Source organism: Hordeum vulgare, chromosome 1H (assembly GCF_904849725.1).
Source record: "Hordeum vulgare subsp. vulgare chromosome 1H, MorexV3_pseudomolecules_assembly, whole genome shotgun sequence".
NCBI classification, from domain to species: Eukaryota; Viridiplantae; Streptophyta; class Magnoliopsida; order Poales; family Poaceae; genus Hordeum; species Hordeum vulgare.
In genome coordinates this window covers 499,866,761-499,881,910 of record NC_058518.1, presented here as the reverse complement: position 1 = coordinate 499,881,910, position 15,150 = coordinate 499,866,761, and the positions used below count along the sequence as shown (strand labels likewise).

Here is a 15,150-nt window from a genome sequence, read left to right as displayed (position 1 = left end):
TGAGTAGCACGACAACCCCGATGGCAACACGTTGATGGAGATCATGGTGTGGCGCCGGTGAAAAGAAGATCGTGCCGGTGCTTTGGCGATGGAGATCAAGAAGCACGTGATGATGGCCATATCATGTCACTTATGAATTGCATGTGATGTTAATCCTTTTATGCACCTTATTTTGCTTAGAACGACGGTAGCATTATGAGGTGATCTCTCACTAAAATTTCAAGACGAAATTGTGTTCTCCCTGACTGTGCACCGTTGCTACAGTTCGTCGTTTCGAGACACCACGTGATGATCGGGTGTGATAGACTCAACGTTCACATACAACGGGTGCAAAACAGTTGCGCACGCGGAACACTCGGGTTAAGCTTGACGAGCCTAGCATGTGCAGACATGGCCTCGGAACACATGAGACCGAAAGGTCGATCATGAATCATATAGATGATATGATTAGCATAGGGATGCTTACCACTGAAACTATACTCAACTCACGTGATGATCGGACTTGAGCTAGTGTAAGTGGATCATGAACCACTCAAATGACTAGAGAGATGTACTTTTTGAGTGGGAGTTTAGCGAATAATTTGATTAAGTTAAACGCTAATTATCTTGAACATAGTCTAAGTCCACTTTGAATATATTTGTGTTGTAGATCATGGCTCACGCGACAGTCATCCTGAATTTTAATACGTTCCTAGAGAAAGCTAAGTTGAAAGATGATGGAAGCAACTTTGTAGACTGGGCTCGTAATCTTAAGCTAATCTTACAAGCTGGGAAGAAGGATTATGTCCTTAATGCTGCGTTAGGAGATGAACCACCCGCTACGGCTGATCAGGATGTTAAGAACGCTTGGTTAGCACGTAAGGAGGACTACTCAATAGTTCAATGTGCAGTCTTGTATGGCTTAGAACCGGGACTTCAACGTCGCTTTGAGCGTCATGGAGCATTTGAGATGTTCCAAGAGTTAAAGTTTATCTTTCAGAAGAACGCCCGGATCGAGAGGTATGAGACCTCCGATAAATTCTATGCTTGCAAGATGGAGGAAAACTCATCTGTCAGTGAACATGTGCTCAAACTGTCTGGGTACTCAAACCGTCTAGCTGAGCTGGGGATTGAACTCCCGCAAGAAGCTATCACTGACAGAATCCTTCAATCACTGCCGCCAAGCTATAAAGGCTTTGTGTTGAACTACAACATGCAAGGGATGAACAAGTCTCCGGGCGAGTTGTTTGCGATGCTGAAAGTCGCAGAGTCTGAACTCCGTAAAGAGCATCAAGTGTTGATGGTGAATAAGACCACTAGTTTCAAGAGAAACGGCAAAGCCAAGAAGGGCAATTCGAAGAAGAGCGGCAAGGCTGTTGCCAATCCGACGAAGAAACCCAAAGCTGGACCTAAGCCAGAAACGGAGTGTTACTATTGCAAGGGTATGGGTCACTGGAAGCGCAATTGCACAAGGCAAGGTCCCCTCCCTCCCACCTATATATACGGAGGTATTGGGGCTGATTTGAGACGACTTTTCTGCGGAGCTCGGGCGGAGCCCTGTTGAGACAAGGTCATCACCAACCTCCGGAGCGCCGTCACACTGCCGGAGAACTCTTCTACCTCTCCGTCTCTCTTGCTGGATCAAGAAGGCCGAGATCATCGTCGAGCTGTACGTGTGTTGAACGCGGAGGTGCCGTCCGTTCGGTACTAGATCGTGGGACTGATCCCGGGATTGTTCGCGGGGCGGATTGAGGGACGTGAGGACGTTCCACTACATCAACCGCGTTCACTAACGCTTCTGCTGTACGATCTACAAGTGTACGTAGATCACTCATCCCCTATCGTAGATGGACATCACCATGATAGGTCTTCGTGCGCGTAGGAAAATTTTTGTTTCCCATGCGACGTTCCCCAACAGGAGTATGTTGTAGATCACGCCGAGTGATCGAGGTGAACTAGGGTATATTTGGATTGTGGCTAAAAGCTTCCGTATGAATAGTTTGGCTATCACCAAAAACTTGTCTTTGTTTGGATCATGCACAATTCATTGGCATTGCCAATTATCCTTTAGATAGACAAAATACTCCCTCCGTTCCATGTTACTCCCTTCATCCCAAAATAAGTGTCGTGATTTAGTACTGAATTAGTAAAAAATTTATACTAAATTAATGACACTTATTATGGATCTGGGGTATTAATACTTTGCAATAAATGAGGTTGCTTGTATCACTTAGAGCATCTTCAACAGTCCGTATGTTCAATCGTTGGTATAAGTATCCACATCAACAACCAACAGCACATCATACAAGCTTTTCAATGGAGTGTATGTTAATCGTATGTAAAATAACTAAGCAGGTCCACTAAATAGTGAAGAAATAACCATGCTTGCCTCGGAGCTTGTGCGTGAACCGTTGCTTCAAGTTCATACGATTTCATTATCTCTCTTCTTTTATTATGTGCCATGTCATCAAAATCATTTATGTAACAATTTTACCAACGATGATCATACGACCATTGGAGATGCCCTTACCGGCCAAGAGATGTACTGCAATAACTAATTCGAGGACATGTTAACATGATTCAACCATAACCAAATGGATACATGTCAAAAAGATTACAATTCCCTAACAGCTTGCAAACCAAACTTATATTGTGGGACGGAGGGATTATGTTGTAGATCACGCCGAGTGATGGAGGTGAAGTAGGGTATATTTGGATTGTGGCTAAAAGCTTCCTTGTGAATAGCCTGGCTATCATCAAAAACATGTCTTTGTTTGGATCATGCACAATTCGTTGGCATTGCCGATGATCCTTTAGATAGAAAAAAAATACCCCCTCTGTTCCACGTTACTCTCTCTGTCCTAAAATAGGAGTCGCAGATTTAGTATAAATTTTATACCAGATCAACAACACTTATCTTAGGCTGGCCATAGTGGGGATATCATAGCTAGTAACATAGTTTTGGGACTAGCAAACATGATGATGTAGCAAATCTTTACCTAATAATAAAGAGGCTATCGCTTCCGTCGGAAAACCCACCGTGGTGATTTTACAAAAAAGCCCTTACTGTTTATGACATTAAACTCGTAGTATATATTAAATATTTTTTAAAATACTCATATCTTTTAAACCGTAACTCTAAATTTAACATATTATACATGGAATTTGATTAGAAAAATATGTAGAATTTAAATATGATATTATTTTATCTGTTAAACGTTTAATAAAAATACTATCAGGGTGCAATCTTAATAAATAAGTCATTATTCGTCTTTCTTTCATACCGGTACTCATCCGGATTGGGAATGAACACGTCAACAAAATCAGGATTAGAGATGAAACTGAAGGTCACTTGACTGATTCTTTGTACGTATTAAATCTACATGCAAGCCGTGTTAAAATAGAAGACCTGTGAAATTTTGAACTGCATTTTTGTAGGATAAGACCATCTTTATTTGTATCGTAACTATAAATTCTCAAATTATAGACATTTTTTATAAATTAAGAGCGTGTGCCGTGTGGTATTTCTTTCTCCCGTTGCAACGCATGGGCCCTTTTGCTAGTAATTAAAGAAGAGAGAGAGGGTTAGAGTAACATAGGTAGATACCGTATCATGTTAAATGCTATGCTACTATGTGTCATGCATGTCAATAAATGAGATCATCTATGATACTAATTTATGATACTATGCATATGAAGGTAGTATCATACAATAGTAACATATGCATGATACTACTATATGTTACTCCCCATTATGAGCAGCCTTAGGACGGAGGGAGTACATACTAAATCAATGACACTTACTATGGACCAGAGGAACTACTTACCAAGACTAAGAGGGTGCTTGGATCCAAAAGACTAAAACTAGTCTCTTTAAGAGGCTAAAGTTCCAAGCACCCCTGATTAAACAGAGGCTAAAACTAGTCTTGAGGCTAAAATCTTTTAGTCAGGGGTATCCCTACTAAAATGTGCATTAGTCATCTCTCTCCTCATACAAGTTCTGGATTGGAGGGTTTGAAGGATAATAAATGCTCATTAACTTGATTTTAGTCTCTTTACTACTTGGATCCAAGCATGGGTGAGGCTATCAAGTTTTAGAAGGTGCTTGGATACGTTTTAGTCCCATGACTAAAAGTAATGAGACTAAAACTTGCTAGCCTCAACCATGCTTGGATTCAAATACTAAAGAGACTAAAATCAAATTAATGATCATTTATTATCCTCCAAACCCTCCAATCCAGAACTTGCCTGAGGAGTTAAATGAAAAGAGAGAGGACTAATGCACATTTTAGTAGGGGTACGCCTGACTAAAAGATTTTAACCTCAAGACTAGTTTTAGCCTATGTTTAGTCAGAGGTGTTTGAAACTTTAGCCTCTTAAAGAGACTAGTTTTAGTCCCTTGGATCCAAGCACCCTCTTAGTCTCGCTACTTTTAATCATGGGACTAAAAACGTATCAAGCACCCTCTAACTAGGCTAGTCTGGTCTGATATCAGGGCACTGGCCCATCACCGGCCAACCACATCCTCACAAGTCATATGGCAACACACAAGAAGAACTGGTAAAACTGGGAGAGAAAGACAGGAGCAAAGCAAGACATTGAAATTTGGGCTAAATGGCCTCCCACAGCATACATATTAATGATATAGGGTAGTTCCAGCAGCCAAAAGTCACGGCTGATGATGGCCAACTAAGTACTAGGTCACCGAATAACAACAACTCCACCGGTTATCATACGACTACTCAAAGATACACAAGGTTCGACTGGAAATGGTCAGAACAGACGCTTCTCTGCTTCCAAATCAAGAATCACCAGCAGATGACGATGATCGACTCGCGCATCCAGCCCGCCTGCCCGCCCCCTAGATCAGAGCTTCATATCCATTGCTGGACGTCAATCGCCCTGCCAACAACAGGCCTCTGCTCATGAACCTGCATACAATGATTAGTTAGCAGCTAGTTTTGTTTTCATACTAGGAAGGCATGAAGGTTTACAGGCAGTAGAAGTACTTACAGTGGCACAACTGTTGCCGAGGGATTTCAAGGGCTGGGTTGGAGATGAGTAGTTGGCACCACCATCATCACAAACCATCTCATCCCTTGCTCGGACCTTTTCAGCCAGGGAGATGCCAAATATCTTGCAACTGTTGGTAGGTGCAGCACCCGTATTCTCAACTGCAACACGGCTATCGATCACTTCTCCCGAACCAAGATGAGGCCGGAGCGACGATGCTTGCTCTGCCCTTCCAACGCCTTCAGCAGAGACAAACCTAGCATACCAATCATCCTCATTCTTATCCATGTGCCCATGCCCGAACTCAAATCGAGAGACCTTTGGATCAGCCTTCTGAAACATCAGAACAGAAGGTGGTGATAACGATGGCTGAGACGGCAGAACTTGTGCTGGTGGCCCGTAACCGAATGCATGCTGTTGTTGCGCGCGCCATTTATCCAACAGGGCAGATGCATAAGGACCATCCTGTTGATGAAAGCCGCCACTTCTCATGCGCGCATCAACCAGACTTCCTCGGTACGGACGGAAAACTTCTTGACCTTGCAAGACCTTTTGGAATCTCTGAGACTCCCCAAAGCCAGAGCAATGGTAGGGAATCCCAAGTGGTGTTCTCACACCATGGCTTGGGACCCCCCCTAGGACATTGTTACTCCCATTATTAGAGCAACCTCGTTCATCGATGTACTGCAAGTTTCTTGCTTCACATGGCTGTGAAGTAGCAACAGCAGTACCATCATGAGTTCTATAACCCAATAATTCTTGACCTTGCAAGACCTTGCGGAGTTGTGCAGACTCTGCAAAATCAGGGCGACCACCTCCATCTATGAAAAGGAAAAGGATAGTTTCAGGTTAGATGCGACAGAAAAGAATTTGATCAAGTGTTGTTTCAAACTACAATAAGAAACATACACGGGACCGTGTACTCTGGATTAGCATGCGGAAGATATGGTTTCATCCGCTTAGAAGTTGGTGCAGCCAGATGGGATCCTGAAGCTGCACTGGTCAGCTCAATCTCCCAAGGAGACAACCTGTTTGGCCGACGGAATTCACCATCATCATCCCACCTTACCTGTCAAGATGGAAGTAGGTTAATTAAATATAGGTACATTCCAGGCAATGCAAAACGCTCTTAGGGATGAAGACCAGAGCATATAGTAGTGTAAAAACAGTATAATGCATTTTTTCCTTACAACATTGTGACTTCATTAACCCTTATGACACACATCTACGGCCAAATTTAAACTAACATGAAAGAATGGCATGAATAGTAAATGTATATAAGATATTTTTCATGATGTTAAATGTGACCTAACTTTGCAGAGAGTGCAATTGTCCGTGTGAAACAAAGCAGACTTTACTGTTAAGGAATTACGAATACAACACTTAAAAGTCTTGCAGAACCATTTCTGGTTCCTTGATTAAATTACTTAATACTCCCTCCGTCCCAAAATAATTGTCGGAGATTTAATACTAAAGTGGTACAAATTTTGTACTAGACCAACATCACTTATTTTGGGATGGAGAAAGTACTAAATTATTATGACTTCTGAGTTCCACAATCATAACTTAATGACTTTGGTTTCTTTCATAAAAGTAATGCTAATGTAATATCTTAGAAAGCCAATTTGGATTCAGTAATTTGGAAATCTTTATACACTTCAGACAAAACCTGACATCAGTATAAAATAATGTGAGACGGCTTCTTGACAGCACATTTTAAACCAAATCGCACATCAACATGTCCATGTTTGCTTCTTCTTGTTGTATAATACAGTGTCTAAGCAATAAGGGCACGTCAAGACAGAAACATAAATACACAAAGCAAACATCACAATGCACTCAATGGATAAAATCAAGAAGGTAAAAAAAGCGTCCTCGGCAAGGCGTGCTACTTTTGGCTGTAGGGGCATTCGTATTGCACTCATAACAGCATAAGTTACAATGGGTGTCTAGATTAGATAAAATCAATAGACATTCAATTCATATTGCATCTGTTACAACATTTGATCAGCCACTGCTTTCTACTAAATGAGTTCCCGTTCGCTTAGAAGGTAATCAATATGTCCAGTTGTGTACCCTCACCATTAAATACATTAATCACTAGCTGTCGCCAGAATAATAGGGGAGGAATTCTGGTACGCTTTTGCACCTAGTGTGTGGTTAAGTTGCATCATAACTAGTTGGTGGTTAAGTTGCAGTGTTACTTTGACAGTACAAAACAGAAAGGTGTACTGCAAAATTCCAAACGAAGCATATACGGTGAACAACTACTGTGAGAGACATTAAATTACGGCATACCAGCAGGCATTTCCATTTTGAACCACGCCACCTAGGGTCTGCATCAACAGTTCCAGTAATTATCCCTGTGTACCTGTAGGATAATCCCATACATTAGTAAACCAGCTGAATTCAGTTCAGATAATACGAGTTATTAGTAGGGCAGTTGCAGCAACAAACCTTCTTTCAGCAGCATCCTCACTTTCATATCTCATTTTGAACCTCCAGCCAACAGAAAATGGTTGACTGATGCTTTTGGTAAACTTCCAGTAGGGTACGATGAATTCAGATTGACTTAACCTGTCAATTATTTAAGAAACAATATCAAACCAGAACTACTGTACGTTGCATCACGAAAAAAATGGAGTAGCAGCAAAGTACTATAGCAGTATTTACAATTCTACTTTCAAATCAATTTAGCATCACAAATACATGATTTTACAAGGCAAAGAACAAAAAAAGCATGAAGGCGAACTAGCACTCAAAACAGCGTCGCAAAACTAGTTTAAAATCAATTGTCAAAAGGGACACCACTCAAGTTTAAACCTTGAAATTTCAGCAAAGACACTTAAGTAGCCAAGAATCATTAAATATCAAAACATCAAAAAAATGATACTGTGTGTCATTGAGATACACATCAGTCCACCACTAAATAGTTCTAGCCCAGCCACAACCTCCATGTATATCAGACCTTATGCAAGCACAAGGTATTCTATTTTTCTAAGAGTGACACGGTAGTATAATTTAAAAAAAAACAAGCATCAACTTCCGAAGGCATTAATAAAATGACAAGCAAGCTGATTATTACCTGGGGTTATAGAAGATCTGGAACATGCTCTTTGTAGACACAGCATGTGTGACATTAGCTAGTGTACCAAGGTTCGAGCATTGGCTATATAGCGCCGGAAAAGCGGATCCATTTTTCAGCTGAACCGCACGGCGTACTCCCAGTCTAAGCTCCCCATCGTCGCCCCTGGGAGTTGATGAAAAATGATTAAAATGGACCAACAACATCTTGAGCTGCTTAGATGCATGATCATGTTAGCCTACCGCAGAAAGAGGACAGCATCCCCGGAGACAAGCTTCTTCTTGTTGACAAATGCACTCCATCCGGTGGTTAGAAGGTGCCTGCGCGGCTGGCCTGCATCACATTCAGTTAGATGTGGATGTATCAGCAATCAAGACACCCTTAACTTGATATGGTTGTCCTTTGCATGTCTCGAAAGTGACCAGACTCCCCGGCAAAAAAGCTGTCTAGCAAATGAATAATGCAGCTGGCATTTCTACCAAGTGATGGTAGTAGTACTATTTGTAGAGCTACCCTCCAAGGTACTGAGAGCATGTGGTGAAACACAAGAAAGCAAAATAAGGGAGTGCCAAGAATACTGAAGCCATACTTCAGAAGTGTACAATCATAAGCAATGATCACGCAAAAGCTCAGATGGGCTTTCAAAAAGGCCAAGTGGTCAAACATAAGTACAAATCCAGGTCCAAGATGAGCAAAGACGATGCAAAGTTGTAATACTTAAAGTGTTGTGCTCAGTAAGAACCAGGAGTGCTGGTGCTCAGTGAAGAAGTGAGCGCGCTCGCAAAAATCGATGTATGATTACTCAAAATCTCAAATGAAAGGACTCAAGCTTGCTTGCTGGTGCAGCCACAGCATCAACTCGAAATCGATGTATGATCACTCAAAATCCCAGATGAAAGGATTCAAAGCCATAGCTGGTCCAGCCATGGCATCAACTCAGAACCGGAAAATGAATGCTGTGTGCAGGAGTTGGAATGTACCAAGTGCACAGCCCATATCTAAGTATCTTGCTACCGAACCAAGGTAAAATCATGAATGTGTTTGTTCAGCTGTGGTGGTACCTCGATAGATGTGGCGGAACTTCCACTCGGTGCCGTGCAAATCCTTGGCGACCAGCTCCTGAGACGGCCGCTGCTGGTTGTAGTCCTGCGTTCCCGGAACCAAACCAGAGAGCTTGAGCAAACAAGCTGACTGAAAGCGCAATGGCAGAAATGAGTGGAGAGAGGGGTTGACGGGGCCAGGCCAATGCGCGCACCAGATGGGGGAAGCAGTCCTCGGCGGCGCGGCGCGGCACGGAGAAGCCGCCGTGGGTGCTGGTGTCGGAGGCGGTGAGCGTCTTGCAGAACATGTGCGGCATCCTCGCGAAGCGCTGCTTGACGGTCTCGCCGTCCTCGCCGCCGCTCACGTCGTCCGTGGCCTCGCGCATCCGCCGGACAAGCTCCTGCGGATCAAGCCGGGGCTCGGTTAGCAAAACGCCGCATGGAAACCGAACCGAACAGAGCCGCCATTGCGGGCCTCGGAGCACCGGCACGCACCTCGTTCTCGGGGAGCAGGGAGAGCTGCGCGTACACCTCGTCCGTGGTCGCGTCCGCCTGCGAGCAAGCGCAAAACCAACCAACGAATAACGGAGTGAGCCCGGCGGCATGGTCGCGGGTGAAAGGAGATACCATCGAGCAGGGGAGCGACAGACGGACGGACACATTGAAGCACGGAGGCGGCTGGGGGGCACTTACGTGGAGCGTGACGTCGACGACGCGGCAGAAGACGTGGGGCGGCACGGCGGCGGCGGGCGAAGCCGCGGCGTGCGCGGGCGCGTCGCCGAGGTGGTCGAGGTGGCCCTGCGGGAGGTAGACGACGACGCTGCCCTTGCGCGGCATGGGTGCCACCGGCCCCGCGCAGGCGTGCCAGAGCTCGAGGCACACCGCGCTGGGCCGCGACGGCGGCGTCGCCACGGGGGAGCTCGCCTGGCCGTTGTAGCCCGACTGCGTCTGCGAGTGGGAGTGGGAGTGGGACTGGGAGGAGCAGTCCCCGCCGCAGCCGGTCCCGGCGAGCAGCGGCTCAGCGGACGACTCCTCCTCGTCCTCCTCCACGGTGTTGAGGTCGATCCCCGCCATCCGAGGCAGCGAGAAGCTGGAGCGCAAGGCGGTGTGGACGGTCGGAGACGGATGGACGCAGGCGAAGAGGTTAATGAAGCGGGGCGGGCGGGCGGGTGGGTGGCTAGGGGCGGGGCGGGGGAGACGGCGCGGCGCGGCGGGGCATGGCGGCAATGGCCATGAATGATGGATGGGTGTGTGTCGATGGTCTGGATGGCCGGGGGGGCGGGGGGCGGGGGGCTGCTGCTACTAGTAGTGGTAGTGGCCAAAACAAAAGGTGGGAGAGGGAAGCGGCCAAGGCCAAGCGGGACTGCAACGGCGTCCGTCCGTCCGTCCGCGTGAAAAGGGGCGGGCGGGCGCAGTAGAAATCAATACTCCGTCGATTTCTGCGTGCGTGCGTGGATATTTTCGTTCTTCTCCGTGGGAGGGGAAAGGGGGGGTGGGGGTGGTGGATTAAAGAAAGGGGAAAGGTGAAAAGGAGAGCGGAAGAGGCGGGAGGCGGGCACAGTCATGCAGCAGCAGCAGCAGCAGCAGCAGACCGCAGAGGTGGGTGTGTAGCGTGGGGGATGGATGGAGTGGATTGACGGGATGGGTGGACGGCAGGGAGGCATGTACCCCTACTCCTACTCCACCTTCTTGTTGTACTAGATAGACGACCGTATTGTGTATTGTAGACCGTGCAGGAGTACTAGCAGGAGTAGAATTGCAAACGGTAAATAGGAGAGCAGTAATAATGAGGGCTCCTATACGGTGTTCCGAGGTGGTGCTTCCATCTGTTCCACCCACCGGGCCTGTGGTTGTGCCTACTCGCTCCACTCATTGGTCCTGTTTGGATACTCTAAGAGCAAATACAATAGGTTGATGTAGACGGATTGTAAGACTTAAAATAATATATTTGTGATGAGTTGGAAGAAAGAGAAGAGGAGCGGGCTACAAACTAAGAGTCGGCTGTAACACGTGCTCCTAGGCATTTTGTGAGAGAGAATGGTGGGCCTTGTATCAATAAAATAGTACTTATTTACATCTACCTATTATACTTGCGGGCTATAAGCTTGGCTATAGATGACGTGTCAACATCATATAGCCAGCAGCTGGTTGTACTATTAACCATGCTCTAACCTGGTTAGAGCTAGAGTTAGATTCTAACCCTTGAACTAACCTAAACCAACTTTAACTCTAAGGCTGGCCATAGTGAGAGTAACTTAGGTAGTATCATGTACTTGGGACTAGCAAACATGCTGATGTGGCAGACAATTAAAGACGAGAGAGAGGGTTAGAGTAACATAGATAGATATCATAACATGTCAAATACTATGCTATTATGTGTCATGCATGTCAATAAATGAGGTCATCTATGATAGTGCTCCTCACTATGACCAGCCTAAAGGTTTTTGGATTGAAGGGTTAGATGGACAATAAATATTTTTTCTCGATCATTTGGCTACTTTGGACCTCTCTCTTTCCCTGGACCCCACCTACTCTAACCCAAAAAAGCATCTCTTCGATGGGTTATTGTTTTTGGTGGGTTAGATGCATCTAACCAACTCTAACCCACTTGTTTGGATCTTTGAAGGTTAGATGGCTCAAATCTAACCCACTCTAACTCTAACCCTAAGATCCAAACAGCCATTCAAGTGAGGTGTGGTTGTTGTTTTTACTACTACCAAGTTCTACATTTTACCGGTTCCAATGTTAGGCCCCTCTTTCAACCGAAGAAAGGGTTGAGCACACCGTATAAAGTAGTGATGTAACCTGGTTATTTCATCATATCTTATGACAAAAGCTAAACTAGTTGAGATTTGCTTGAAAAGAGAGAGAGAGAGAACCAAAAAAAATTCGAGATATGGAAAATTGATGAGTTTGGAATTGAAGGTTGGTATTCAACAAGATATGGAAAATTGATGAGTTTGGAATTGAAGGTTGGTATTCAACAAGAAATGTCAAAACGGTTACCGCTGAAAAATGGTCATAGAGAGACTTTTCATGGATAAATACATTGCTAGTCTTGTTGATGAAGATTTGCATGCTCACAACATCCATGAAAAACCTCAAGATGGCGGTGGTCATTTCGAACGAGTTGGCTACAACGGCACTAACAACACCAATGGGCCCATATAGAGTTAAAATGGCTAGGCCTCAGGTGGATCGCGAGGGGTCTCCGCAAGACAAGGATGTACCCCTACTCCTACTCCTACTCTACCTTATTGTTGTATAGACGACCGTGTTCTGTATTGTAGACCGTCCGGCTGCAGGAGTAGAATCGCAACTGGTAAATAGGAGAGCAATAATAATGAGTGCTCCTCCGGTGCTCGGAGGCGGTACTTTCATTTGTTCCACCCACCGGGTGGCGGTGTCACCGTGTCGATCCATTGTTGAATGATCATCGGTGGTGTAGGGGTACTTGTGTGCCTGCTCGCTCCACTCATTCAAATCAGGTGTAGTTGTTTCAACTACTAACAAGTCCTACATTTTTTACTGGTTCCAATATTAGGCCCCTCTTTCAACGCATGAAAGGGTTGAGCAGACCGTAAACTGGTGCAGTAAAATGGTTATTTGATCATATCTTATGACAAAGCTAAACTAGTTGAGAGTATGGGAATGCTACTTTGAGAGATGTTGAAGAGAGAGAGAACAAAAGATGCAGGATATGGAAAATTGATGAGTTTGGAATTGAAGCCCGCTATTCAAGAAGCAATGCCAAAACTGTTATCGTGGAAAAATGGTCAAAGAGAGACTTTGGATGGTTAAATACATTGTTGGTCTTGTTTAAGAAGATTCGCATGCTGACAACATCCATGCAAAACCTGAAGATGACGGTGCTCGTTTCGAACCAGTTTGCTACAATGGCAGCAACGACACCAATGGCCCCATTGGGTTAAAATGGCTAGGTTGCAGGAGGATCGTGAGGGGTGTCGACAAGACAAGGATGGTGATGGTCCTCCGAGAATATGATATGAGAGTGGAAGATTTGGCTAGGGACGGAGTTGTTGAGAAAAAACAATCATGGTAGAAACCTTCCATTTTACATAAACGTGGTTTGCCGGGAATGATCTTTGGTGTTCTATTGAAATGGTTGAACATAATTTTGACATTAGTAGTAAGATGGAACAAGTGAGGAAGAATTTTTTATATGAAATATTGTTCAAAGGAATAGTGTACATGAACCCGGCTCTCCAAATCCAATTGACATAGCAGATGTTGATAATATTTCTCAACTCTGCTCTCATAATGATCATTCATATGCTCATATTAAAGAAGATTATTCTTTCCAATTGAAACGTATATGTTTCTAGTAGGAAAAAGGGAACGTGGCTCACGAGTGATGGTATATGTGAAGCACACTATTTTCGTTGGAGGGAAAAGGCATAGAAACAAAACTTGATCTTTACAAATATTTGTAGGTGTTTCCTAGAATATCCAAGGGATTGGGTAGGATATTGAGAAGAGATTTTTCAAAGAGTTGATATTTGTGAGAAAACTTGTCTTATTGCTCTATAGAAGAATATTAAAGCTTAATCACATAAAAAATAAATTCATAACTTGTGTGCTGAAAAAATTGTTTGGATTTGCTCACCTGCTAGAGGAAGATCTTGAGATATCTTGGTAGGTGTCAATAATGACATGTTGGATGTGGTCCATGTTGAACTTGGAGTTTATTTTGTTAGAATCACGGTGTTTGATTTCAAATGCTAAATTTCACTTGAATTTAATCTCTTTTTTATGGTGCATCATGACAGTCTCATGGCACGTTTGGTGGGTGGATATTTGAAGATCATTAGGAACAATTATGAAAAAAAAACAAACCTAATGAATGTGATGATTGGAGTTCTGTATTCAATGCTATTATGGAGAATATTGAATGAGAAAATTACGTCACAATGGAAGAAAAATACTTGGGCTAATAATATGGTAGACCCACTTATGAAAAATTGGATGGAGTTTCATTTTGTACTAATTGGGAAGAACATTACCCACTCCCTTTCTCCTTCAATCTATATAGGGAGAGTTTTCTGATCACACTCCTCTCATTATTTGTATACCAATTCTCATAATACTTCTCAACACATTTCTAGGTTTGAAAATGCTTAGACATCCATAAATTATTTTATAGAGTTTGCCACTTCTACCTAGAATGAACATTATGACATTTCCGGTATAAATAGACAACAAGAATGATCGAGAATCATTAGGAGAAAAGTTAAGGGCGCGGAATAAGAATATTGATGCTTTTTGTAGGAAGGTTACAGCGGTTCTCGTAGCTAATCTAGACATCATTGGTAAAGATACATGGATTAATTTCTTGACTGCTCATGACGAAAATGAGCAAAAAGAAATTTGAGATCAATTGGGGAGAATTCTGAAACTAGAAGAGATGAAGTGGTTGAGAAATACAAAAAAAGAGAAATTAAAGGTGGGAGATAGTAACACTAGATGCTATCATGCTAAAGCCAATGGCACAAAGAGGGAAATAGGATTGTTTTCTTAGAGCAAGATGAATGGGCGAGGGAGGGAGAGGGTCATTTTTGAACTACAATACCAATTTGAATTAAAAAAAACCTTTGGATGTGTTGAATGTTCATGAGTGTTCCAAAATCCCTCATAGAGATGGTGGAACATTAATGGAACCTTTCTTTGTAGAAGAGTTTAATTTGTAGTGTTTCAAATCAAAGGAAAGAAATCCTTAGTCGTGATGGTTTACCTATTGCTTTTTATCAACATTCATGGGAGGTTGTTAAATGGAAATTGAAGGAATCGCTAATATGACTTCTACACAGGTGTATTAGATAATGTTGGATTGAATTATGTTATTATTACGAAGCAAATTCAAAATCCTAGGCCTAAATTTTTATTGAGTGTGAGCTTAAAACTTATTACTCAAGTTCTCATGAAAAGACATAGCGAAGTGGTGAATCATGTTATCTCACAAAGTCGAACTGATTTTGTTAAAGATATATATGTTAATATGTTATGGAAGCAATG

The 15,150-nt window shown here is 43.5% G+C and overlaps 1 protein-coding gene across 1 annotated transcript; it reads right to left on the bottom strand.

Annotated features, from left to right (window-relative positions):
- Positions 1 to 4,561: 4,561 nt before the first annotated feature.
- On the bottom strand, positions 4,562 to 10,501 carry LOC123450253 (auxin response factor 15-like). The gene is made up of 11 exons (XM_045127602.1): positions 9,811 to 10,501; positions 9,613 to 9,669; positions 9,333 to 9,518; positions 9,139 to 9,223; positions 8,320 to 8,410; positions 8,078 to 8,242; positions 7,450 to 7,569; positions 7,291 to 7,363; positions 5,902 to 6,061; positions 4,993 to 5,813; positions 4,562 to 4,910 (listed from the first exon to the last, which is right to left on the bottom strand). The coding sequence occupies exons 1-11, from the start codon at positions 10,189 to 10,191 to the stop codon at positions 4,854 to 4,856; spliced, it is 2,196 nt and encodes a 731-aa protein (XP_044983537.1). The 5' UTR covers positions 10,192 to 10,501; the 3' UTR covers positions 4,562 to 4,853.
- Between the last annotated feature and the right edge of the window lie 4,649 nt (positions 10,502 to 15,150).

Excerpts from the sequence above, each read along its gene's own strand:
- LOC123450253 (XM_045127602.1), bottom strand. The coding sequence starts at position 10,191 with ATGGCGGGGATCGACCTCAACACCGTGGAGGAGGACGAGGAGGAGTCG. Across the intron at positions 9,224-9,332 it reads AGGACTGCTTCCCCCATCTG|GACTACAACCAGCAGCGGCC; the intron begins GTGCGCGCATTG and ends CCGGGAACGCAG. Across the intron at positions 4,911-4,992 it reads TCGGCAACAGTTGTGCCACT|GTTCATGAGCAGAGGCCTGT; the intron begins GTAAGTACTTCT and ends CATTGTATGCAG.